The 25324-nt window shown below is 39.4% G+C and overlaps 1 protein-coding gene across 1 annotated transcript; it reads right to left on the bottom strand.

Moving 5' to 3' along the window:
• Positions 1-2451: 2451 nt before the first annotated feature.
• LOC142150697 (olfactory receptor 5G9-like) lies at positions 2452-24962 on the bottom strand. Its single transcript, XM_075205894.1, has 2 exons — positions 24880-24962; positions 2452-3427 (listed from the first exon to the last, which is right to left on the bottom strand). Exons 1-2 carry the CDS (start codon positions 24960-24962, stop codon positions 2452-2454), a joined length of 1059 nt encoding a protein of 352 aa, XP_075061995.1.
• Between the last annotated feature and the right edge of the window lie 362 nt (positions 24963-25324).

The following is a 25324-nucleotide window of genomic DNA, read 5'->3' as shown; positions in this document are numbered from 1 at the left end:
CATGAGCAGGGTCCTCCATACCCTTTGTTTTCATATCTGCATTTGTCTACCTTGTATGTCCCTGTTTTATGTATGTACTGTTTTCCCTACAGTATGGCGCTGCGGAGCACTGTGGCGCCTTTTCAAATCTACGATGATAATAAGTAAGCAAGCAATGAGGTGTCCTTGGAAGATTAGAGATGTAGCGAGTGTATTAATAACATCATTAATAGTATTTGCTACTATATAATTCTTACCGGTGTGTATACTTATGCCTCATGATAGCATAGAGATATGGCTTGTCAATGTCATTACTAAATGACCCAGTACCTAATTTGTGCACAATATAATAATTTAATAGTGTCATATATACAAAAGAGTGTCTTGACTGTTATTAATAAATGCAAAAGTTGCATTTATGCATATAAAATGTAATGAATCCCTTCAGTGGTACTCTCCCTCACCATATACCTCAAAATTGCTAAGGACGAGCCTCTCTTTCAAATGATGTGTGCTCTTAGTAGTTATTTTGTGGTGATCACCAGACAATAACACCCTACGCTGTAGAAAGCATTAAGAAGTCTATAGATGGAGGAATATAATGGCCATATCTCCTCCCATCCTGGCTTCAATAATTTCCTTCATTTGATGCGGTGGATTGCTCATCTTTCCAAGTGGTATGCCTTGTTGGGTTACCTTATTATTCCTACACATTTTATTAATTTCATTAACATTGCTGCAAACTTGCAAAACAAATAACATTAGCATTTTCAAGTGCAGATTTTATTATAAAACCTTTGTGTTTCCTGCTTTTTGCTGTTTTGGAAATGTGGTTTGATGTCAAAGCAAGAAGTATTACTTGGTGGTAGTTTGATAAAAAAAATACACACATTTGCTTTTAGTTCACTGTATTGCAATAAAGCACTTTTTTGACATTTTGGTTAAATTATCTTTGCAGTGCCATGTATAAGCAAAGTAAAGGTATCTTCATGATATTTGAAAGTCTTGTGAAAGAAACAAGGCATACTGTGTGTGGGTAATGCATAAACAAATTACTGATATTAATGTTTGAATGTGACCAGCCCAAAAAGTTTCAAATTAAGCTCAGAGGTGAGAAAAGCCTTAGAGGCAAATGGGTTAAATACAAACAACTCCACATCTATATAGCCCTTTAAAAAAGAAAGGATCTTCTTTCCTGCAATAGTCCAAATGGGAATTTTAATGAAGTAATACAAATAAATGCAAATAGATATAATATAGCCACCAAGCTAATGATTTAAGTACTGTCAGTTGGAAGGGTTAATATGGGATTAGCCAGTGAGAAGAAACTAGACAATCTTGTCGATAGTCTTCATCATCATTTAATATCATTGCACCAGCTCTCTAGTAGCCACAAGAGACACCCCCCTAATAGGTGTAACAATGGATGTATTCAAATCTAACTATGTCACAATTATGGGAACACATCCTAACTGTACTCTACTGTTGCTCAACACTGTTCCGCCTCTCCATGCTTAAGAGGATGCAAGTCAATGATACACAAAAATGTAATAGACGTACATATTTATTGTGCACGTACTCAACACGGAAATGTGTATCTTATGCCAATAAAATGGCACATGACCAACTCTAAATGAGCCCTGTAATGTCCCGTGAGAATAAAGTTTTTGCATTTTCTTTATAATGGAAAAAAATGTCAAATGTAAAAACGCTATCTGTTTTTAATATTCAATTTTTAAATAAAAACATTTCTGTGGGATATGGTTAGTTTATTTACACACAAAAGGGTTGTAGAGGAAGTGAGTAGCAATGCAGTCTTGAAACTTGCCTGCTGTGGTACCAAGGATATAGAGATAAAGGTTCATGGGCGGAGAATGTAGCTGAGGGGCCAGAAGTTTCCAGGATGCCAATTCAAAATCCCAACAGAATTTGTATTCAATTTGCTATTAATTTAGGCCTCACACATGAAGCGATATCTGTGAAATAGGGTGAAAAGCATCTGATATGCCCATACTGATCATCGTTTGTGTGGACAGAGTAAGTCATAAAAACACCTTTATGCATTGATAACTTTTCCTCTTCTGTAATATTGTAAGACAGGACAAAATATTCTAAAATAAAAAGATAGCTCCGAACCTAGTGAAAGAGGTACGTTTCATTGAAATTATATAATTCCCACAATACTTCTAAAAAGTATTTCTAAGGACACATATTTATGTCTTGATGATTAATTATATTCTTTTGCATTTGTCCATGCTTTCTTTACTCTGTAATTGATTTTGAGCCACAACAGGACGGTTTGTGAAAGTGTAGCTGAAGTGAGTCCATGACCTGGCAGCATACAGTTTTGATAGTGAACTTTAAATTCAGGTAGTAAAAAAATCTGTCCTAACAACCAATGAAAGTGAGACAACAAAATTCATCATCTACAATATATATATATATATATATATTTATTTTTAAAGCATTTTGTTATCCAAAGCCAAGAGGTTGTTTGGAATATCTTGGAACTTCATTTAAAAGGAACACTTTCAGCACAGCTCTTTTAACTTCTGCATTTTTAAAGCTGTATATGAGGGGGTTTAACAATGGGGAAGCCACAGTATAAAAAATGGAGAAGACCTTATCAATACTATCTGAATTTAAACCCAAGCTTGGACGAAAGTAAATACCAAACACAGTGCTGTAGAAAGAGATCACTACAATAAGGTGGGAGGCACATGTGGAGAATGCCTTGGATCTGCCGTCTGTTGAATGGATCCCAAGGATGGCACATATTATGGACACATAGGACATCAATATCACAAAAAAAGAAACCATTCCCATTACAAGAGATAGTAAAAAGACAACCAATTTCCTGATGTGAGAATAAGCACAAGCGAGTTTCAGAAGTGGGGGAATATCACAGTAAAAATGATTGATTTTGTTTGAACCACATAAAGGGAACATGAAAATAGTGATAGTATGAGTGATGGCAGCAGGTAAGCTACTAAAATAGGCTCCTAATACCAAGCCCCAACAAGTAGACCTGTTCATAAAATTATAGTAGACGAGGGGTCGACATATTGCAACATAGCGGTCATATGCCATCGCCGTCACCAAAAGACTCTCAGATGTAGCAAACATGGCAAAAGAAAACATTTGTGAGGCGCACCCTATGAAGGAGATAGACTTCTTTTCAGAGAGAAAATCTGACAGCATCTTTGGTGTAATAGTTGAGGAATAACATAAGTCTACAAATGACAAATGACTGAGAAAAAAATACATGGGTGTATGAAGATGATGAACAGTCCTTATTAACAGCATCATGCAAAGATTACTTACAAAGGAACATAAATAAATGATTAAAAATAGCACAAACAGTAGTAACTGAAGAAAGTTGTCAGCAGTTAGTCCTTGTAAGATAAAATCAACAAATGAGGTCTCATTCCCAATTTCCATAATGTATCTGAAAGAGAAATATTGAACTAATAATAATATTAATAACAATAATACATACTTTATTGACATTTTAAATATCAAATACCTGTCAACATGGAGATAGCTAATTTTCTAAAGTCTCCCAATAACCATTTTGATAGTCTATTATTTTGGTAATACTTATTTACTGGAGGTGCAGAGAATATTTTAAATGATAGAGAGACAAATGCGTGTATGTATATATATATCTACTATATAAATGCCTAGTGGCGTGTGTGAAAAAAAAAAAAACAAGCTGCAGCGCCACCTGCTGGGCAGAGTTATACACTGACCTATATATTTCTTGAAGGAGAAGTGACAGTTGGGAGTGGTTGGTGGTTGCCTGGGGTGACAGTGGGGAGTTTTTAACACCTTAAGTAGCTTGATGAAGGATGTGGCGATGAAGATGAAGGATGAGGTGATGGAGAAAAATGATGAGGTGGTGACATGTGGACAAAACCACGTTGAAAAAGGGCGCTTGCGTCGGGAAGTAACGCTCTTCCCCTGAGGAGTTCTGGGCTAGGCCCAAATGCATGACAAGAACCTTTTTAACACCTTAAGTAGCTTGATTTGACTAGAATGCATGAGTATCATGCACGGGTTAACTTGTATATATATATATATATATATATATATATATTCATATAATTAATAGTGAAGCTGATACTTTATTTTAATTGACTTTCACCATACATTTAAATTTCCTTTTGCATTTGACTAATGTAAACATTTAGAAATTAAAGTTTAAATCAGTGGCGGATCTACTATGGGTTCAGGGGATTAGGCTGCTCTGTGGCCTGGAGGTGAGCAGCAGTGATGATCCCTTCACTAAGAGACCCACACAATCGCCCCCCCCCTCACCCCTGCCCAGAGTCCCACAGCAGTCCCTGCTTCCCCCTTTCTGCTCTGGCAATCGATACTATGGAATAGTGATGAGAATAGATGAATTATAGATATGTACTATTGGGATTGATTTTATATTTACATTTATTTAAATAAACATACATTTTATACTTCAGGTAATTTTGCTATTGTTGTGCATTGTCGTGCAATATTTTAATGGGTATATAGTTGAATATTCTGGCCCAAGCTCTGGTCTATAGTTTTGGAAGATAATTGTAAACAGAAGAAGGGGGTGTAAAAGTGAATTTAAGATGTAGAATCCCATTAAACAAACAAAGGGGTGGAACACATTCATTGTTGCACAGTATGTGGCACTATATACAGATGTAATAACATGCATAATTATAAATCTATGAAGAGCAGAATATCACACCATAGTCAACTCTTAAGTTCTCTGTCAAAATGTCAATATGCATGACTCCATTGTAAGGTTTGACCAAGCTTGATCCATATGAGGGTGAAGAAGGAAGATATCTCCTCCATCAATAAGGAACAAAAGTCCTTGACTAAATATTGTTAGAGATCACCTAAGATGAAGATTTCTGAAAAGATAAGTCACATTTGACATTATTTGGCCGCAATGGTAGATATCTTGTTCAGTACAAACCAAAAACTGCCTTTGAACATAAGAACTTTGTATCAGCTAGGAAATGTAGAGGGCGAGGAATTATGGTGTGGCGATAAATTGCTGCTTCAGGACCTAGGCAGCTTGATATGTTTGAATAAACTGTGAACTCTACAATAAACCAGAGAATATTTAAGCAGAATGTGAAGTCATCTGTCAAGAGGCTGAGCCAAAAATGGATTTTGCAACTGGAGTGTGCAGAAGGGGCCATATGAGTGACTGTAAGAGATAGTCACAAGAAATGCTTCCATGAAGTTATGTCTGCAAAATTGGGCCTCCCAAAAACAATGTAAAAAGTGGGGGAGATTTTTAAGTTTACTTCCTGGAGAAAATGTAAATATAAAGTGAGACTTTTTGTCCAAAGGTGGCAAAATTAGCGATTAAAGCCAAGGGTGCATATTCGTCTTCCACCCACAGGAAATTGAATATGTTGGGTTTTTAGTAATAAATAATTGTGATATTGTTCTTAGTTGATTTTTTTTAGATTATAAATCTTTGTAATGAATGCAAACTAACTTTAACCTTATTAACACAGAATAATAAGTTACCAATTCACTTCATACAGTGGAAAGTTGGAGACATTTATGAATTTAAAGTTAAGTTAAAAATCAATTGGCATGAAGGTAGCTACGACTATGGAATTCGTTAATTCAATACTTCTTATTTCAATTTTTTTTTTAAAATTAACTTTATAAACGTCTTGTTGTTTTCCCTTTGGGGTATATTTACTAAACTGCGAGTCTGAAAAAGTGGAGTTGTTGTCTGTAGCAACCAGATTCTAGTTATCATTAATTGAGTACATTCTACAAAATGATAACTAGAATCTGATTGGTTGCTATAGGCAACATCTCCACTTAGTAAATATACCCCTATGTCTTTGTTTGTGCTATAATTAACGTAAATTAATCAATAAGTCAATTGTAAAGTCGGAGTTAGTACTAAAAATATGCGAGGTGGACATTCAGGATAATGTCTCATAGCCCGCCCATTACTTTATGCTCTCTCCTCTCCAAGAAAATTTGATTGATTGACGGACAAATAGGCACAATTCCACAAATAAAAAAACAGTGCGTGTCCTTATTTTTTCCAGTTTGTAAATGAGCATTTATGACTTGCATATCTCTTTCATGGCAGAGAACATTATATAGTTAAACATAATGAGTTTCAACAGGATTTAGGAATCAGAAGGGACTTTCTGGCATCATCTAAATAGGTGTAGTGGGACACTGGTGCTTTCTGTGCTCAGTGTAAATCAGCCACATGAATCTACCACTTATTATGTCTGTACATCGCAGGTAATGTAAAGGCTGGGTACCTGCTGGCATCATTCATAGAAAATATTCACTGCAGGGAATTCACAGGAACTCAGTGTTTACAATGCTATCGTTGTGCAGACGTAAGTAGCAGATATCTGCAGTTCCTGTGGCAGATATAAACTGAGCACATCTTAAACGAGCCACTACCCTTAGTGATGTCTGTCTTGAAGACAGACATCACTAAGGGTAGTGCCACACAAGACATAATAAATAGTGTTCCCTTGTTATACCTTATAATGAAATGGAAGAATGCAATAAGCAGCTTAACATGCAACGTGCCCAACTAGCCTTGCGCCCAGGCAACAAAATTGTTAATTCTATCCTTAAAATAAAATAGCAACATAGTAAAGAGGAAAATGTTAACAAAATTGAATCAAAACAAGGTGTGGTTTCTAATAAAATGCACCAAGATTAATAAATTGCAGGTGTCAATTATATTGAATTTTGCACAATATTTTAAAAAATACATTTTCTCTTTATTTTTTATTTAAGAAATCCAAATCAATACTCATGTTTGCTAATCACAGTTGATGTGAGGATAGATTGTGCTCTGAATAAACCACCATAGGTAAACCATGGTGCTTATATAATGTTTGTTTGTCTAGATATCCACTTACCTTTTCTAGGGAAATCTGTTTGATTTCTGTCTTACAATATATGATCCCTGTCTTCAGGAAATGTAACTCTTCGTAAGGGTTCACCTTTCTTGTCAGTTTATATCTAATCTTATATGAACTCCTGGGAGCTGCTCTGTGTTCTTGGGATTAATTATTATCATACACATTTAAACCCCAACGGCTGATACCCTGTACCACCATCCTATTACTTTTAAGTTACCTAGACTTAGTTAATAAATGAAATAATGACACAGACACATGTGAATTTTGGTGCACTAAGGTCACAGTTTTAATTGTTGGATAAAAGGTGGCAACAAAAGCAGATGCCAGTCATCATGTGATAAAGGTTAAGCCTGCATGGAACCCTTCTTAGTGAAAAACTGCCAAAAGCACTTCCACAGGTTCTTAAATGTTCCATGTGTGTAAAACAGAGCCTGACCCATTAGGGGGGCTTCTGACCACATGCATTTTTAGAAAACATTCTTGTGAGTGCCCTCACTTGTTCTGAGTGGGGCCCCAGATCTTGGATTGTAGGAGGGTTGGTCCGAACCATGGGCCTGGTCTGGGCAGTCCTGGATTATTGGTACCAGTCCATGCCATTGATTTGCTTACCTGTACCTGACTAGCTGACCCTTCCTCCAGGACTAGCCAATCAGCTGTGTTCATTTCCAGGCCTACCCCTCCCCTTTTGTCTCCCACACCCCCTGGTTGCCATTATACCTTGGACTGTCACTGTCCCAGACTTTCAGGTAGTATCACCTGAGAAAATCTCAGAGATTCTTTGTACTCGTCATAGCTATTCTCCTAACTTTTCATGTTGCTGCTGTTTGACCAGGGCTGAATTTGACTCTCTTTTGTGATTTTACTATCATTAATTGCTGCTCTGTCTTTTGTGAAAATACCTTAATGAGGTACATGAACCCAACCGTAAGCTCTAGAGGAAGAGGCTTGAGTGAAGAACATCTGATGCAGGTGGGGGAGACGCTTGTCAGCACAGTTTAAGCTACTCATTTGTTAGGGGTACTAAGCAGGAATCTAAGTTCCGTTAGTACAGAGTGCCTTTGGTGACAGTACTTTGTGTGAGCTGGCATCCCAGGTTTGAAGACACAGTGTTATTATCAGCGTTGAATTGTAGAAGGGTCATGTCATGTGTTAAGAGTTGCTACCAAGGACCTTACCATCACTTAGCCAGAGATACAACACTGATCTGCCATCTGCAGGACATTGTTGCACACCTGACTATCATCATCATCAGCATTTATTTACATAGTGCCACTAATTCCGCAGAGCTGTACAGAGAACTCACTCACATCAGTCCCTGCCCCATTGGGGCTTACAGTCTAAATTCCCTAACACACACACACAGAAGGACACACAGACAGACAGACTAGGGTCAATTTGTTAGCAGCCAATTAACCTACCAGTATGTTTTTTTTGGAGTGTGGGAGGAAACTGGAGCACCTGGAGGAAACCCACGCAAACACGGGAAGAACATACAAACTCCTCACAGATAAGGCCATGGACGGGAATTGAACTCATGACTCCAGTGCTGTAAGGCAGAAGTGCTAACCACTTAGCCAACGTGCTGCCCAACTATGACTATGGTGTATTGTATATTTGGAAAGTTCTGTATTAAAGTGGTAATAAAAGGGTTTTGAACCTGCACCTGGTATCGGTCTGAGTGATCTAAAGGACCCCGTATCTTCACAATATGATAATACTGAAAGGTAACTTATTAGTTTTTTGGTGCAGAAGTTCATAGGCTTACTATACAAACAGCTTTTATTGAAGATGACTCCAGAGATTTGGGAGTGGGTATCAGGACACCTCAAAATGAGAAGCCATTATGGTCAATGAGTAGTGTTGGGTCTGTGGTAAGCTACCCCCAAAAAAAGGTAAGGTTAACTGCAGCCAGTAAGGTTGGGAAATTTAGAGCATACTGTCATGGCTCATGCCACAGCTTCTGAACCAACGCCCGTAACTATAGCTCCAACTGACAGAGGGCTAGACTTGTGTGCCAATGTCTTTTGGGTTCCACCTGTTGCATTCCAATCCAGACCATGCTGATCGTATATGAGTCATTCCAGATACTTGCATTAGATATCATGGGTTCCCTGCTCAAGCCCACTTGTACCAGGAAGAGGTTCATCCTAACCCTGGTAGACTTTGCCACTCAATACCCTTAACTGGTAGATCTGGTATCCATAGATGCTGATCATGTGGCGGGTAGATTTCCCTCAGGAGTTGTTTAGAGATCAAGGGTCCCAATTCCAGGGGCAGCTCATTAAATGCTTTGCATGAAATTCAGAGTCCAATCCCTCCACATTCAATGTGAACCTCAAGCAGTTGCTTAAGTCTACTTGGAGGGGTGATATTTGGAAATATCTCTGCAGCAGCTTTTATTTGTTTGCTTGGCATGTGCTGCAGGAATCCATTGGGTTATACCTGCTTGAGTTGTTTTATGGCTGAAACACATGAGGACCATTGAAGCTAATATGTGAGAGTTGAGAAGGATCATATCTGACTTGTCAGCAGCAGCCAAGCAAGAGATAGGAGTTGAAGCAGTTCAGATAGAAACACAGCTGTTCAGTACCCAGACCAGGCATATGGGGGAGGGGTTAAAGGAAACCCCAACTGACCTGGGCATGCTGGGCATTTTGACACCAGCAAGGCTTGGTCATCCTGCAGCCTGCATTAGATGAGTCCACCAGAACTGCTCAGCATTATCAAACAGGAGGTTGATGAAAACTGGTAATGGGGTTGTTGTTCCTTCGCAAAGCCCCTTCAACATCCCTATTGCTAATCCAGGTTCCAATACTTCTTCAAAACTGCTCTCTCTAACCTCCACACTTGACCTCTCCCAGTGGATTGACTCCACTACTTATCAGGATGGCCACTGTCTTGATCTTGTTTTCTATAAACTATGCTCAGTTTCTAATTTTTCCCTTCCCCCTCTTAGATCATAATCTTATTAGTTACTCGTTCACTCCCAGTTCTTTAACCTCCCTACTGTCAAACTCTTCCAAGCCTCCCCATACCTGCAGTAATATTAACTATATTGATTTTACCACCTCTCTCCAACACCTTATCTCCCCAATTTCTACATTCATCTCACCTGTTATCGCAGTTCCTCATTTGCACCATACCCTAGCAACTGCCTTTGATCAAGTGGCTCCAGCGACTCTTCATACTCCGCGTAGACTTCGCTGTCAACCATGGCATACTAAAGTAACATGAAATCTACAAAAACTCTCCTAAAGCTGAACGTCACTGATGCAAATCTTGTATCTCTAATGATTTCAGCGCAAATACTGATATCTATCACTCCTATTGAAGTGCTCTGGACACTGCTAAACAAGCACACTTCCAATCTCTCATCTATGCTCAGGCTTCTAACCCCAAACGACTTTAAATCTCTTCTCAATCCTCCCAAACCCTTCGACTACCATCAGTGCCCAGGATCTTGCTTTCTATTTCAAGGGCAAGATTGATAAGATCAGACTTAAATTGGTATCATCTACCTTGACTAGCAATCAGCTGAATTTCTTTCCAGCATCCTCTGACACCCACTCTTCATTTGATCCCACAAATGAAGAGGAAGTTTCTACTATCCTCTTATCTTCCTACTCTACCTCCTGTCCTCTTGATCCTATACCCTCACAAATTGGTAGTTCCTTGTCTCGTGTGCTCATTCTATCTCTATCTGATATCTCTAATTTATCTCTCTCTACTGGTATCTCTATCTCTCTCTACTGGTATCTTTCCATCACTATTCAAGCACGCAGTGATTACTCCTATTCTAAAAAAAACAAAATTCTGACACAAACTCAATCTCAAATTACCTCCCCATCTCTCAGCCCCAATGCCTCTCCAAACTTCTCGAAAGTATTGTCTACACTAGCCCCACGCGTTTCCTTTCTGCAAACAACCTATCGGATCCTCTTCAATCAGGCTTTCACTCTCAACACTCCACAGAGACTGCGCTGACCAATGTTGTCAAAGATCTGATCTAAAACTAAAGATGATTACTCCTTTCTAATTCTTCTGGATCTCTCTGCTGCATTCGACACTGTTGACCACTCTCTCCTCATACTTATGCTACAATCCCTAGGTCTTCAAGTTACTGTCCTATCCTGGTTCTCATCCTACCTATCCAATCACTCTTTCAGAATACGTGCATATCTCACACAAGACCCTGCAAAAACTTTACTTCATGCATTCATTATCTCCCGCATTGACTCTTGTAACTCCCTCCTTACTGGTCTTCCCAAAATCAGACTCTCACCCCTACAATCTATTTTGCACACAGCGGCTAGATTGATTTTAGTTGCAAATTGTTTTTCATCTGCTGAGTCACTCTGTAAGTCTCTACATTGGTTGCCCGTTTTTCAACATATCCAATATAAAATTCTTCTACTACCCTACAAGGCCATCAACAAAATTGTACAAATATACATCTCCTCACTTGTCTCAAAATATCTCCCAACTCGACACCTCCGTTCTGCACAAGATCTGCATCTCTCTTCCACTCTCATCACTTCCTCCCATTCTCGGTTATAGGACTTTTTTCGGGTCACACCCACTTTATGGAATTCACTTCCTCACACCTTGGGCATGTCGCCCAGGCGAAGAAGAGCATCTTTGAGGCAGGTTTGACGATTCGACAAGACAAATGTCAGATGGGGATGAGGATGGGAGAGATTGTGTACAAATAGAAAGATATGGCCCAAGCCAGCCAAAGTCAATACCATTTTGACTCAACCTCCAAACTAAGACATGTATAATCCTTCTTTGGGAAGGCCTCTGACACACTTGACATCCAAAAACTATGTCAGCCTGGAAGCAAGTCTTCTCCCAGCTGAATTCAGATTTGGCACAAGCTCGCATTCTGTCCGCTCCTCATTTTGGATGGCAGATCATTGCGCAAACTGATGCCTTGGGTGTGGACTAGGAGTAGTGCTGAGCCAGGTAGTGGTAAATGGTCAGAAACACCAGATGGCCTATATCTCTCCAAAACAAGAGGACTGGGAGATGGCATATGACACTATCGATAGAGAATGCCTTTCCATAGTGTGGGCACTCAATAAATCCATAGATGAATAGCACCAAATTTTCTGTGGTGGCTGACCATATCCTGCTATGTTGGCTACATCAGACTGCAGGAAACAGCGGACGTTTGTTCAAGTGGAATTTGACTTTACAATTTCTAGCTTTGTTATTTTCCATAAAAAGGGACGTGATCGGGGAAATGCTGATGGAATCTTTAGCCAGGGAGAAATGGGTCCTCCAGCATGCACCCAACCATATAATAAATTAGTAATAAAAACACTCACATTAAAAAATAAATAAATAAAAGTCTTTATTAAACCCCTCCTTTACCACATTATTAAAAGAACAAGCTACAGTGATGTAATAAGTGTCTGACTGGAGCTTGAAGGTCCCATTGGGGAAATGCAATTGTAGAGGCTCATGAAATAGTGTGCGCCATAGCAAAGCTGAAGGGTATGGCCAGCCACCACCAAGGTTTGGACAGCCACCATAGAAGCGTGGCCCACCACTTCTTGTGACATGGTCAGTCCACTGAAGACATGGTTAGCACAATAGTGTAGTATATAAACAATGCAGTGTAGATAGAGAGTGCATAATCTGGTCCCCATCCTCTAGATCAGGACAAAGTCCTGACTGTATGAAAAAGTCACTCAAAATTGTTACTTCTCCACCAGAATCAGATACGTTTACAGATTGTTCTGCTTTATCCTACGTGCTCTTGCAACATTCACTACCTGAGTACATGAAGCATGGAAAGTCTAGCAATGAGAGAACACTCTAGCCACCCAATCAGCCCTAATTCCAGACCAATAGCACCCATGTTTAATAATTAGGCCTGCAACAAACCCCAACAAGTTAACAGTATTCATATTTAATAAATAAATCTCTTTCCTTCCAGCTAGCCTGGACATTAAATTAATAGTTAAAAGCAAAAGAGAGAAAGAGAGACTACAGCACAATACCCTATGTCTGTATCAATAGTAATATCTAATTATGTGAAGAAACACCATACATCAAGGCAAAAAAATGTTTTCTTCTACTGCCTACACACGTTAGATGGCGCATATGTCGTATTGTGTGCACCTCACGTGTGATGAAGTCAGCAAAAGTGGGGGATGGAATAGATCTGTATGATCCCTGGCCACAAGAAATAGAATGACCCCAGGGGAGGGACTAACCTGTCAATCAACCCTTGGGTAGAGGGCCATATTGTGGTCTCACCGCTGATTTCCCTGATACCCTAGCAGGCCAGGCGATTCTGGACATAGTTCAATGAGCATTTTCTTCTTTGATAATCCAGTGGGTATAAAATAGAAAAAATACATAATTTGCAATAACAACTGCTCTCTAGCAGCACCTAATGCTAAATTACTGGCCTCAATTATCTATGAGGGTCAATAGCCACTTAACCAATAATAAGTGGTTTCCCTTGTGAGCTGCTTGTGACTTACTGAGCGGCTATTGACCATTTGAAGCAACTGAGAATTTAGACATTCAAGGTTAAATGTATCAAGGTCCGATTTTTTCAACGTTTTAAAATCATGGCAAATCGTGGGTGATACCCTGTGATTTTAGTCCCAAAGTTGCCAGATGTATAAAACTGCGATTTTTACTCTGAACTGAAAAATCGCTGGTTATCTGTGGCGATTTGCTGCGATGTCAAACACTCCTGTATTTACCCAACTCTCTTGTGTTTCATGCGTGATTAGTAAACACATCACTGTTACACTGGCCCTGCCTGTACAGCCGGAGGTCCCGGCAGCTGTCAAATGTGTATAAATAGATAAAAGTTTTTTTTAAAAAAGTGTGGGGTCCCACCGTCCGGCCACTATTAACCCTAGTGCTGCGAGCCTACTGCAAGTTACTTGAAAATCGGGGAAAAATTTGCCTGTGGTCCCCCTGATTTTCACTTAACTGGCACTAGGCAAACAAGCCTGGGGTGGGTGGCACTATAGTAGGGGGATACGCGGCAGAAATCCCCCTGCCATAATGACAAACCAACCCCAGCACTGGGCTGGATTCCCTAGGGAGTGCGGTCCTCTAGGGACACCAGTGGTGAAAGCACTAGGGCTCTTCCTGCACCCTGGTCGGTGGGTGTAGGGTAATAACGGCAAAACTAATGTAGAAAAATAAATGGACGCCATTTTGGCTTGTGGAACTACAAGTCCCAGCCAGCCCTGGCTGACATAAACAGTGTAGGCATGCTGATACTTGTATAACTACAAGCACCAGCATGCCCATGGCAGCCAGGGCATGCTGGCACTTGGAGAACCCTAAAATACTCACCAAAATTAATTCTTCTTCTCTCGTCAGCAGCTTTTAATCCAAAAATGCTTGAAAACCAAGTCCAAAAGTATTTGTAATTCCAAAGTCCCTGCTTGACATGTCCAAAAGTAGTAGGCTCGCAGCACTAGGGTTAATAGTGGCCGGGCGGGGGGACCCCACATATTTTTTTTAACTTTTATCTATTTTTACACATGTGACAGCTCCCGGGACCTCCGGCTGTATAGTCTGACAGTGTAACAGTGATGTGTTTACTAAACACGCTGCTAGGATGCAGCGTGTTGTATGTAGCGATCTTTAAAGCAAACTCAGGAGAGTTTGCTTAATCGCAGCTTCAAACAATTGAGACTTGTGTAGCTAGAGTGGCAAACAGTCCGGAGTTGATCTCTATCGATTTTGGAAATAGCGATTTTGACAGAAATACATCTCTGGTGATTTTACATGAAATCTCAGCTTCATACATTAGCGAATTTCAACTCTCCCGAGAAAATCGCTGGATTTGCAAAATCGCACCTTGATACATTTCTTTTTTGTTTTAATCCCATTGGATTACCAAGAAAGAATAATCCCTTTAGACTACATCATTATCAAGATTTATGGGAGTCTTTATTTGATTAATTTTAAAAAAACAAACTTGTGTGTTTTGTTTGCTAATTTATAATATATCGGCATAATGTCTTAGTGTCCCCATTCCCCTTATACCCATTAAAATTGCCACTCCAAGGTTCCAATTTATTTCCATTGCCCAGATACGCACAGGACAGGGGTGCTTGGAATAGCCTAGAGCTCTTCGGAGTGGGATTGGTAGGATCTAAAATGGGTGTCACACAGTATTTTGTGATCCCACCCATAGATGATAAATCCCTGTGCTGACCAGGCTTGTGCTGGTTCACATAGGGGTATGTAGGGTTTGACAGCGGTATCCCCAAATTGTGGTTTTCTCTGTTATAGTGGGACCAGTCCCGCCTATCTAGCCTGCTACTGGTTTCCTCTATAGCTAAAGGACATCATGCTCATTGTCTTCTTGTTTTCATAGTGTTACATCTCACGGGAGACTCCTGTTAGTCTGATTTGACACAGGCCTTCCCAGGGCACGGAGTATAACAGACCCCCCGGTTTTCACCAAGAACCGCCACAAGGCGGGATGGGTTTTGCTGCCAGAAGTTCGCAGGTCGGGGCCCCTAGGTTAGCCCCCTGACGTAATAGGTGAGAGACTAGTAGATGTGAGATCCGGAGCAGACTCTGAAGCTGTAAAGCAGGGCAGGGTAATTAGCTGAAATATATCAGCACAGACCAAAGATTCCTGACACGTTTCAGTGGAGCACCTGGTCGGACACACTGAAGCGATACCACAGTAGGAGAGTCGCAGGGTCGGATACACAGAAACACAGCCGAGTTGGATACACTGGAGCATGAGCAGCAGAGAAGTCAATATGAATAGCCGGATACACAGGATGTCAGCCGGATAATCCAGAAGCAGTGGTCAAACAAGGCAGAGGTCATACACGGACGAAACACCAGGGGGTAAATGTATCAAGCTGAGAGTTTTCCGGCGGGTTTGAAAAGTGGAGATGTTGCCTATGGCAACCAATCAGATTCTAGATATCATTTTGTAGAATGTACTAAATAAATGATAGCTAGAATCTGATTGGTTTTTCAAATCCGCCGGAAAACTCTCAGCTTGATACATTTACCCCCAGGAGTCAGAACAGAATACACAGAGGGAGAGAGCAAGACACCAAGCTGTAACTTGTTGCTCTGACACAGGCAGTGTGTCAGAGCGAGCAAGATATAGGGGAAAGGATTTCAAATTCCCCGCTTGCATGTGCACATGACCTCAGCCGCGCGCTGCCCGGAAGAACGGCGCATCGGCTGCAATCGAGAACAGGAACGAGGTGAGGTAAGTTCCTAACAAAGAGGAACCAAGCCACATTGTCTAGTGTTGGTCCTGGTTATAGACACACACTTTTTGAAACAATATTTCTTTATTTATCAACAATAAAATATAGGCAAGTCAACATTATCAACTTCTTCGGAGGATCAACTTACCTGGGAGAAGAAGTTGATAATCACGACTGCTGTAGCTCTGCTCAATATATGTGCTACTCAAAATACAGATGTAAAAATGCAAACATGTGGACGCATATTTGTGTATATACATCCAAGGCCATCTTCATGCCCAACTCTAAATGATAAGGATCATAGTGTCCCTACTGCTCTGTGAATTTGGTAAAGAAATTGGCATCCCTGTCATTTCTACTAGGAAGATAGAGGGATAATACTATAAATATATATATACATCTATATTGCATTGAGATGATGATGATAATACAGGTAGAGCAGGCGTTACTACACATTTGGTAGCTCTATAAGCTCCCATTTCAGATATCACAAAATTTAGCAAGCTACAAAAGTTTTTTAATTGAGAAGATGTGACCTGGTAACTGGAAAAGTCTTGGGAGTAATAAAATCCAAACACTGCAGGAAGGGCTGCTATATCTCTAAGTATAATTTATTTGTTACGCCTATTTTTTTTGTTTGCTATATACAATGTTATGTTTTCCTTTCATAGGCCTAATTATCATGAGGAAAATTAGTTAATACTTTTATTAAAAAATGTGTCTATATTGTTGTGAAAGATTAGAGCAAATATCAAAAGATTGATTGCAGAGTTTAAAGACAATACACATTAATGGTCTCTTTAAAATAGGTTAATTTTGCTTTGTTAAATATTTAAAGAACAGTGAATAGTTAAGTGGTTTTACAAATCAAGTTTATTTCATGTAACAAATACAGCTTACTGTTCATGCTTTTCAATAGCTCTAATTACTTCAGAGACTACAGTAAAAATGGTTTCCCAAGATACAAGGGCTCTAATTAATAACTTTGAGTCTTATAATAATGTTTACAGTAGCAAGTCTTGTTTAAATTCTTCTGATTAATTAAACTGTATTGTCTGTGGGGGATATTCTCTCTGTAGATGCTCTGTTACATTTCTCTTTAGTGCTAATGTTTGTGTTTGATTACACAGTTAACTGAACTAAACTGCCCTGATGTAATTTCCAGAAATACACAAAGTTTGTAATGTATGAAAGGGTGTAAATGTCCTAGTATTACAGCATAACAACATTGACCAAAATAATGACATTAGATTTCATAGAAAGCACACATGATGAGATATCTAGCCATTATTTCACATGCTAAATATGCTATAAAAACATTAACTAATAAGTAAAGCCACATTCCTTTATCAGGTTGAGAAATTAAAATGGGTCAATGATACAATAGCAGTAGGACAACAACCATCTGAGGCTGCAATATAAATGATTCAAGATATATTTGACAGGCCCAAAATAACATATTTAGTATCAGTATAAAAGTAAGATGGGAAAATAATGGACTTTATGACAACTAAAAAAATAATAAAGAAATTATAGTAAATAGTGCAAAGGGATAAGCAGCAAAAAAAATGAGTCATTTGGAAATATTTTATTTTTATTAACCCCGTTTACACATTTTGATTTAGAGTTTACGGTCCGATCCAAGCCTCATTATGGAATAAGAAAGTTTGCCCAACGTAGAATATGCAATTCATGTCTCACCCACCTAGCTGCAACTAATATAGTTTGAAATATGGCTATCGGGACAAGGATATCTGTATATGCAGACAGACTCCAACAAAATGGCGGCCACAATTTATTTATTTATTTATTTGTATTATTGGTGCTTGTATGATTTCCATAAGAGAGCCACTGGAGGAGAACTAAATACATGCACCTGATGAAGTCCCAAGAAGTGACGATAGCTGATGGGTGAGACGTGAATTAAACATTCTTTATTAGGCTAACTTCCTTATTCCATAAAGAAGCTTGGATCCAACTGGAAACTCTGATTGCCAGAGAACACTGGTAAAGATATTGTTTTTTTCATTTGTACCAAATGATTTTAAATGTATATGTTTTTAATCTTATATCAGGTAGCTGCAGATTTATGTACTTTGCTATATAGAGACTACATGGACATGAAAGTCCAATATTTTGCTTCTTAATATAGGAGGGTAACGCAACAAAAAGGCCTTTAGTGATCTTTTTTAATTTAGTTGACTATTGCACTATTTATTTTTTAGGAAGGTAGATAATGGGTCTGAGTCAATAAGAAGTGTATCTGCAGGGAGTAGTAAAACCCCACACAAATCGGCACTGCATGCTCCCGTAGTCAACAAGGAATGGATATCAAGATACGTTCCTTGTTGACAACAGGTGTATTTTGACTCTTCTCTGCTCTACTACACAGGACACTGCAAGATACGTACCCATCAGCTCTAACAGCAGCCGACGGGTCTGGAGGCATTACATTTTGACCTGCTAGCATAATACATAATATTATGTATGTAATATTATGTAATATTTTTTTTTACATAAATATTATATTTATGTAAAAAAAAAAGAAAAACAGCGTGGCCTCTCTCCAAACAGCTGAACCCTAGTGCTGCCGGCGAGGCTGGTAGTAGCAAAATTGAGAAGGGGGGCAGGTAAAGAGTGGGGTCCCACCAATTGTACTACAAAAAGCATTAGGGTTAGTCAGACGGGGCTGTTGGCACTGTAGCACGCAGTATGATGTCCCCTTGCCATAATGACAAATCAGCCCGAGGCTGGTAGAAGCAAAATCGGGAGGGGTGGGGGAAAACATGGGGTCCCCCAGATTTTACTACAACCAACACTAGGCATACCCAGCCGGGGCTGTTGACACTATAGCTGGGGAATACGCAGTGTGGGGTCCCCTTGTGTGAAGACCCGGGCCTTATATTGTGAATATCGGGCCAACCTGGTCTGTCCTCAGTGGCTCAATTGAACAACCGTGGCCCACTCTGTTATTAAGTGCCGCCTGCTGGCCAGATCTGTTATTGCTGTGGTGTCCGGAGATGGAGGGGGGAAGAGGTTAAAAAGAGGACGGTCAGGACCTTATCTAAAATCAAGAGGGGTTCTCTCCCTGTTTGCTAACTATTGTTCTAGCAACTCTGCAACACAGTCTGAATAGCACCATCACCACAGGTGAGAGACCACTGATGTCATGTTCTACTTCCACCCCTGTTACCACCCAGACTCTTCACACCACCAATCACAAGAGGACAATACGCGGATGGTTGACCTATGGAGGTGGCCAGGATTGGGTGTCTTGTGAGAAGGGACAAAAAGGAGCTGTCTGGGGGATGGGGAGTTGTTGTTGGAGAATCTTGAGAGAGCAAGGACTTGGACTGTTTGAGAGTAATCGTATTCTCTCAGGGCCTTAAAGAAATGCTTGAAGCAGGAACTTCTTGAAACAGATCGGACAGTGTACCTCTAGGACTGATTCTGTTACCAGTCCATCGGGAGACACTCGCAGATTCTGGGGAATTGGTGAGCCTACGTCGGTAGAGAGACTAATACCCAGGGTCCCACCAAGCTAGTGGAGAGTTGGCCAAGCGCATGGGATCAGAAAGATCCACCGATCCACCTTACGGATTAGAAATCCTGGCCCACTTGGATTGTCAGCTGTGGATTTTATTACCAGGAGTTTGGGCCTGCTAGGACTCTGTGCTTGGAAGTAACCTGCTGGGGACTTTGTTGGGGAGCTTTTACTTGCACTTGTGATTTTCTGACACTTGATATATTTGGTGGGGGACCAGGTTTCTCCTTGGGGAGCACTGTTGTATTGTCACAGTTGGCTAATGGAAAATGATCCCTAGGCTCTGCTGAACATGGCTTGGCCCACCCACAGGTACGGAGTCTAACAGGCAGGTGGTTTTCACCAAGAACCCCCGCAAGGAGGTATGGTCTTTTGTGGCACCAAACCTGCAGGTCGCGGTCCTGTGAGTGGGTGAACAGCAGAACGGTGTGGAGGAGCCAGGCGAAGCGGGTAGAGACTAGAACTCACAGGTATATGGTATGGGAACAGGAACACTAGAGATAAGACTGATGAGCAGCAGCAAATGAGGCACTAGGAGAACGGAAGTCCTGTGGTATAACAGGGAAAGAACAGGAGCTGTCACAATGGTGTATCCAGGAGTGATTGGTAGAGAAACTGGAACAGCGGGAGTACAGCACTGGAGTTATGCTGAGCACACACGGGAAAGCAGAGGTGGCTGAGGGAAACAGCTGATGAGTCACCAAGGCAGTTGCGGCTCACAGTGATAGCGGTTGGAGAACTGGAGCTGTCGCGATGAAGAACATCAGAGATGGTATAGTAGTACTGGAGCAGCAATAGTTCAGTATAGCAGGAGACTGAGAGTGAACTGACGTGGTGAAGGTAACTCGTAGTAACAGCTGATGAGTCACAATAGTAGTAGCGGCTCTGAGTGGTGGTGGTGAGAGAAGTGGAGCTGTCACGATGAAGTACAGTTGAGATGGTAATATCAGTACTGGAGCAGCGATAGTTCAACACAGCCGGAGACTGAGAGCAGACTGAAGTAACGGAGGTTACTCGTAGTAACAGCTGATGAGTCACAATAGTAGCAGCGGCTCTGAGTGGTAGCGATGAGAGAACTGAAGCTGTCACGATGAAATACATTGGAGATGGTAGTAGCAGTACTGGAGCAGCAATAGTTCAACACAGCAGGAGACTGAGAGAAAACTGAAGTAACGGACGTAACCCGTAGTAACAGCTGATGAGTCACAGGAGTAGAAGCGGCTCTGAGTGGGAGCGATGAGAGACCCGGAGCTGTCACGATGAAGTACACTGGAGATGGTAAAATAGGTACTGGAGCAGCAATGGTTCAGCACAGGCCATGAACAGGGAGCAGGCTGGAATAGCAGAGAACTACAAGGAGAACAGGAACCAGAACCACAGGCTACAGGAAGTGAGCTTGAAGGACAGGTATCAGAAAGGTGAATCCAGGAGGTTTAAATAGTGCTCCAGGAATGCTCAGCCAATGACAAGAGGAGGGAGGTCCAGAAGTGCAATAGACTTGCACCTGTACAGAACTGAATGTAGCTGAATGAATGAATGAAGTTTGTCTGATGCTGGAACATGGCAGTTTCCAGATGAATAAAATGTGGGTAACGAGACAGATACTATTTGCGGGACCAAAGCGTTACATGTACTTTACTAATTATGTGCACATTGTTTAATAAAAGGGATTATCATTTCTTTCCTGTCTCCTTACCTATGTGACCTGTGAACCCAGAGGACCGGGTATCTAGTGAGCTTTGGTTCCAACCCCAGTGTCCTCACACTTTTCCATAATGACAAACCAGCCCAGGCTGGTCAACACAGGGCTGTATTCCCTAGGAAGTTGGGTTCTGAAAAAAAATGCCCCCCCCCCCCCCCCTGCCCCCAAGGCTACCCAGCTCCATGCTGAAAGCACTAGGGCTCTTTCCACATCCCTGGGCAGTGGGTGTGGGGAAATAAAAATAGTTTTAATAATCCAGACACCATTTTGTGTTGGTGCACTACAGGTCCCAGCAAGTCCAGGGTGCCATTAACACCTTGGGCATCCTGGTGCTTGCAGTACTACAAGCACTAGCATACATATGGCAACCAAGGCATGCTAGCACTAGGGGAACCACAAGTACCATCCAGCCCTGACACCCAGGAGCCGCTGTGACCTGCAGTCCACCAATACAAAATTTAAATAAGTCACACACCTCATTGTCACAATTAATTTTAGTGACAAATAAAAAATTCCAGTAATACTTAACAACACCTGTGTCATTTATCTGTAAATGATCCAAATCTTGCAAATTTTCAAGCCACAAAAATAATTCAAGGGTCCGGGGCTGTCCATAAAAAAACAAAACATTAAAATTATTCCAATTGTGATGAAAAAAAAAAAAAATTCTGTCAGCTTGAAACAACCCAAATATTCCTCTGGAAAATGTTTTGTAAAAAAAGAAAAAACCCTGTCAGATGAGGAATACCAGGTTCTGTACTCAGAAGCTTCTGCGGCCGCACAATGAAAACTTGATAGCCACTAGGTCTATTTTAACCTGGGGCTATCACATGCTTTCAGTGCGCTAGAAGCTGACTCCAATGTACCTGTATGGGAACAACTTTACAGTATATTACTTACGTGAATCCGCCCATTCTCCACCCATTCATTTCCCTAAATCTTAGTCTGTAATAAGTGTTCTTTTCACCCCTAAACCACCTAGTTCTGCACATGCTCAGACCAATTTTGCGGAGGATACGAAAAAGCCAGATACGTTCCTTAATAAATCAGTATGTCTATTTTCACAAACAAGTTCTGAAAATAACAGATGTTCATGTCTCATATATAGGTAGTAAATTATACTAATATACAGATAGATTAGCTTTATTAGTCACTTAACTATGTAATTATGTAACTATTTTTATGAATATCTAACGCTAAACCATTGTATAGATAACACGTGGACTGATCATTTTAAAATTAGTAATTTATATAATCTAATGTTCTTATGTATATTTTGTTCATGGATAAGGACATTTATGGCCTAATTTAGAAGGAGGTGTACATCTGTTTTTCTTTTACTTAAGACAATCATTTTCATTCTGCGCATACGCAATAAATATGTGTGCACATACCTCTGTATATATTTTTTTTCGAGGATATATTACATTAAGTCTCAGCTATATATTTGCATTTCTATTTATCATCATCATCATCATCATCATCATTTATTTATATAGCGTCAACATATTCCGTAGCGCTTTACAATTGGGGACAAACATAATAAACTAATAAACAAACTGGGTAAAACATACAAAGAGGTGAGAAGGCCCTGCTCGCAAGCTTAAAATCTATGGGACAATGGGAGATTGACACATGAGGTTAAGTATACATTTTGCATCTTGGCTCAGCCAGACTGCAAAGGTAAGGTGACTCATAAGCTAAATGATCCTGTCACACAACAATGTTGGTCAGTTTTGGATTAATTTAGGAAAGATGATACCCAATAGATCCCCATTTTTAACTGCTGAACAAAGGATTTGGGTGTTTTATTTATTTATTACATTTTACATTGAAAATTCAACTTTTGCATTCACAACTAACACTGTAGGCACACTACAGTGTCATGTGGATATAAAACATCTTTATATTATAATACTAATATTTGACTGTGAACAACAATGTGTATGCCTTATGTACTGCAACTGTTGTATTTACAAATAAAAATGTAAACACAGTTGTGGAAATATTCACAAGTAATTCAAAAGTTGTACAGCTCAATATTTTGGAGAAAATGAACAATACTTTGCCTGGACTATATCACAAAATATATTTCTATGCTGTTCGTTAGGACATAACTCTTTCTATACAGTATTAGAGAGTAAAGAGATATTATTATTAATCCTAATAGTACTTATCTGTATAAGGTTGCTTGAACTGGAAATATAAGGCATCAAGACATCTTTTCAACCACATTTATTCCATATGCTTCAGGAATGCCATATATATATATATATATATATATATATACATATATATATATATATATATATATATATATATGTTAACATATGTATATATATATATATATATATATATATATATATATATATATATATGTGTTAACATATGTATATATACATATATATATATATATATATATATATATATATATATATTTATATATATATATATATATATATATATATATACATATAGTGTATGTCATAGACTTGCTTGTAAACTCATTGCGCAATGTGAAAAATGTTAAGTGTGGTGCGTGCCTTCAATATAGGTTTCTTATATTAAACTTAGTTTATGTTCTAATTCATTTTTTTATTTTCTAAATTGTTTAACACAATCCACACACAAAACATAATTCCACTGATAACTAACAACACGTATAATAATATATATGAAAACAGCACTAGATCTTAACCCAATTGTATCTTTAAATTTATATAATCAAGGTCTGTATACTCAAAAAAAGTTTAATTTTTTAATATCTATATTAATGTTGATATTCAACTATAGCAGAATTATTCAAATCTAAAATTCAGTGAGTTAAAATTCAGCAGCCTAAAACATACAGTAAAATTATATGGTACAAATGGATAAAGGATCACATACTATATTAGTGTGCACAAATAGTTAATACAGGCTAAGAATGCAAGCATAAGTGTAGGCTCTGGATGGGATTGGTGAATATTAGAGCGTAGAAACACTCTACATTAAGAAGCTCAGTTGGATGTTTGTCTGCTTAAAATTAGTATTGAGTCTCCAGATGCTGCCTCCTATGACAAGTACCACAATAAATGTCAGATGAAGGTAGCAAATGTTGAAGTATATTTATGTTTTTTCTCCTCTATTATATCACTGACTGTGGCACACATGGTAGTGTGTTAATTACAAGATTGAGGACACCGTGCACTCTGGTCTTCTCAGGGATATCTTTGTTAAAACAGGTGGCTTGCTAGAGGTGTAACAAAAAAAACATGTCCAGTCATTCTTGATGGAGAACCAGAACATGAAAAGGAGACAATCTTGGATCTTAGAGGAACCAAGGGATGCCTGTATTATTTAGTCCTTTGGAAATGATATGGCCCTGGAATGAGAATGCTGGTTAGTTCTGAGGATGTACTTGCTGAGAAATTAAAGAGATTTTTTCCTTCCCAAAGGAAGGTGGGTAAAGTTAAGTGTACCTTGTTTGAGGGTTTCCCTATTCATGGGTATTGTTATTACCTGTCATGTCTTTGGACTATTTTGATTTCTGGCAGCCCTGACATCTGCTTAGATACAGGACCTGGTTCTATTGTTTGCTGCATGCCCTGACTTGGATTTTTGATCTGGTTCTGTTATTCACTGTCTATCCTGATATATTGCCTGGAATCAGATTATTCTTGCTAGCTGCCTGCCCTGACTCTTGGATGTTAGGAGCTTGTTTTTGCTTTATCATTTGGCTTCATCCAACAACACTAAAGTGCACTATAAAAGAAAAAAAACATGCTGAAAGCTCACACAGATTATAAGATAAAATCAATCTTAAATTTATTCAGAAATTTATACAAATTAGTTAAAATTGTGACCCGGCTTAAAAAAACAATACTATACTATATACTATATATACTATAAAACAGATGCAACTGAGAAAATGTGAATGCAAATAGATGTTATTAACAATAGCTAT

Source organism: Mixophyes fleayi, chromosome 4 (genome assembly GCF_038048845.1).
Source record: "Mixophyes fleayi isolate aMixFle1 chromosome 4, aMixFle1.hap1, whole genome shotgun sequence".
In the NCBI taxonomy this organism is placed as follows: domain Eukaryota; kingdom Metazoa; phylum Chordata; class Amphibia; order Anura; family Limnodynastidae; genus Mixophyes; species Mixophyes fleayi.
Note: the sequence above shows the minus strand (reverse complement) of the source record. Positions and strands in the feature narration are given on the sequence as shown.

Bases quoted from the DNA above. Each gene is read 5' to 3' on its own strand.
- LOC142150697 (XM_075205894.1), bottom strand. From the start codon at position 24,962: ATGCAGCAAACAATAGAACCAGGTCCTGTATCTAAGCAGATGTCAGGG. The intron at 3,428-24,879 runs GTAATAACAATA...TTTCTCTTTCAG, and splicing joins ATAGTCCAAAGACATGACAG to ATACATTATGGAAATTGGGA.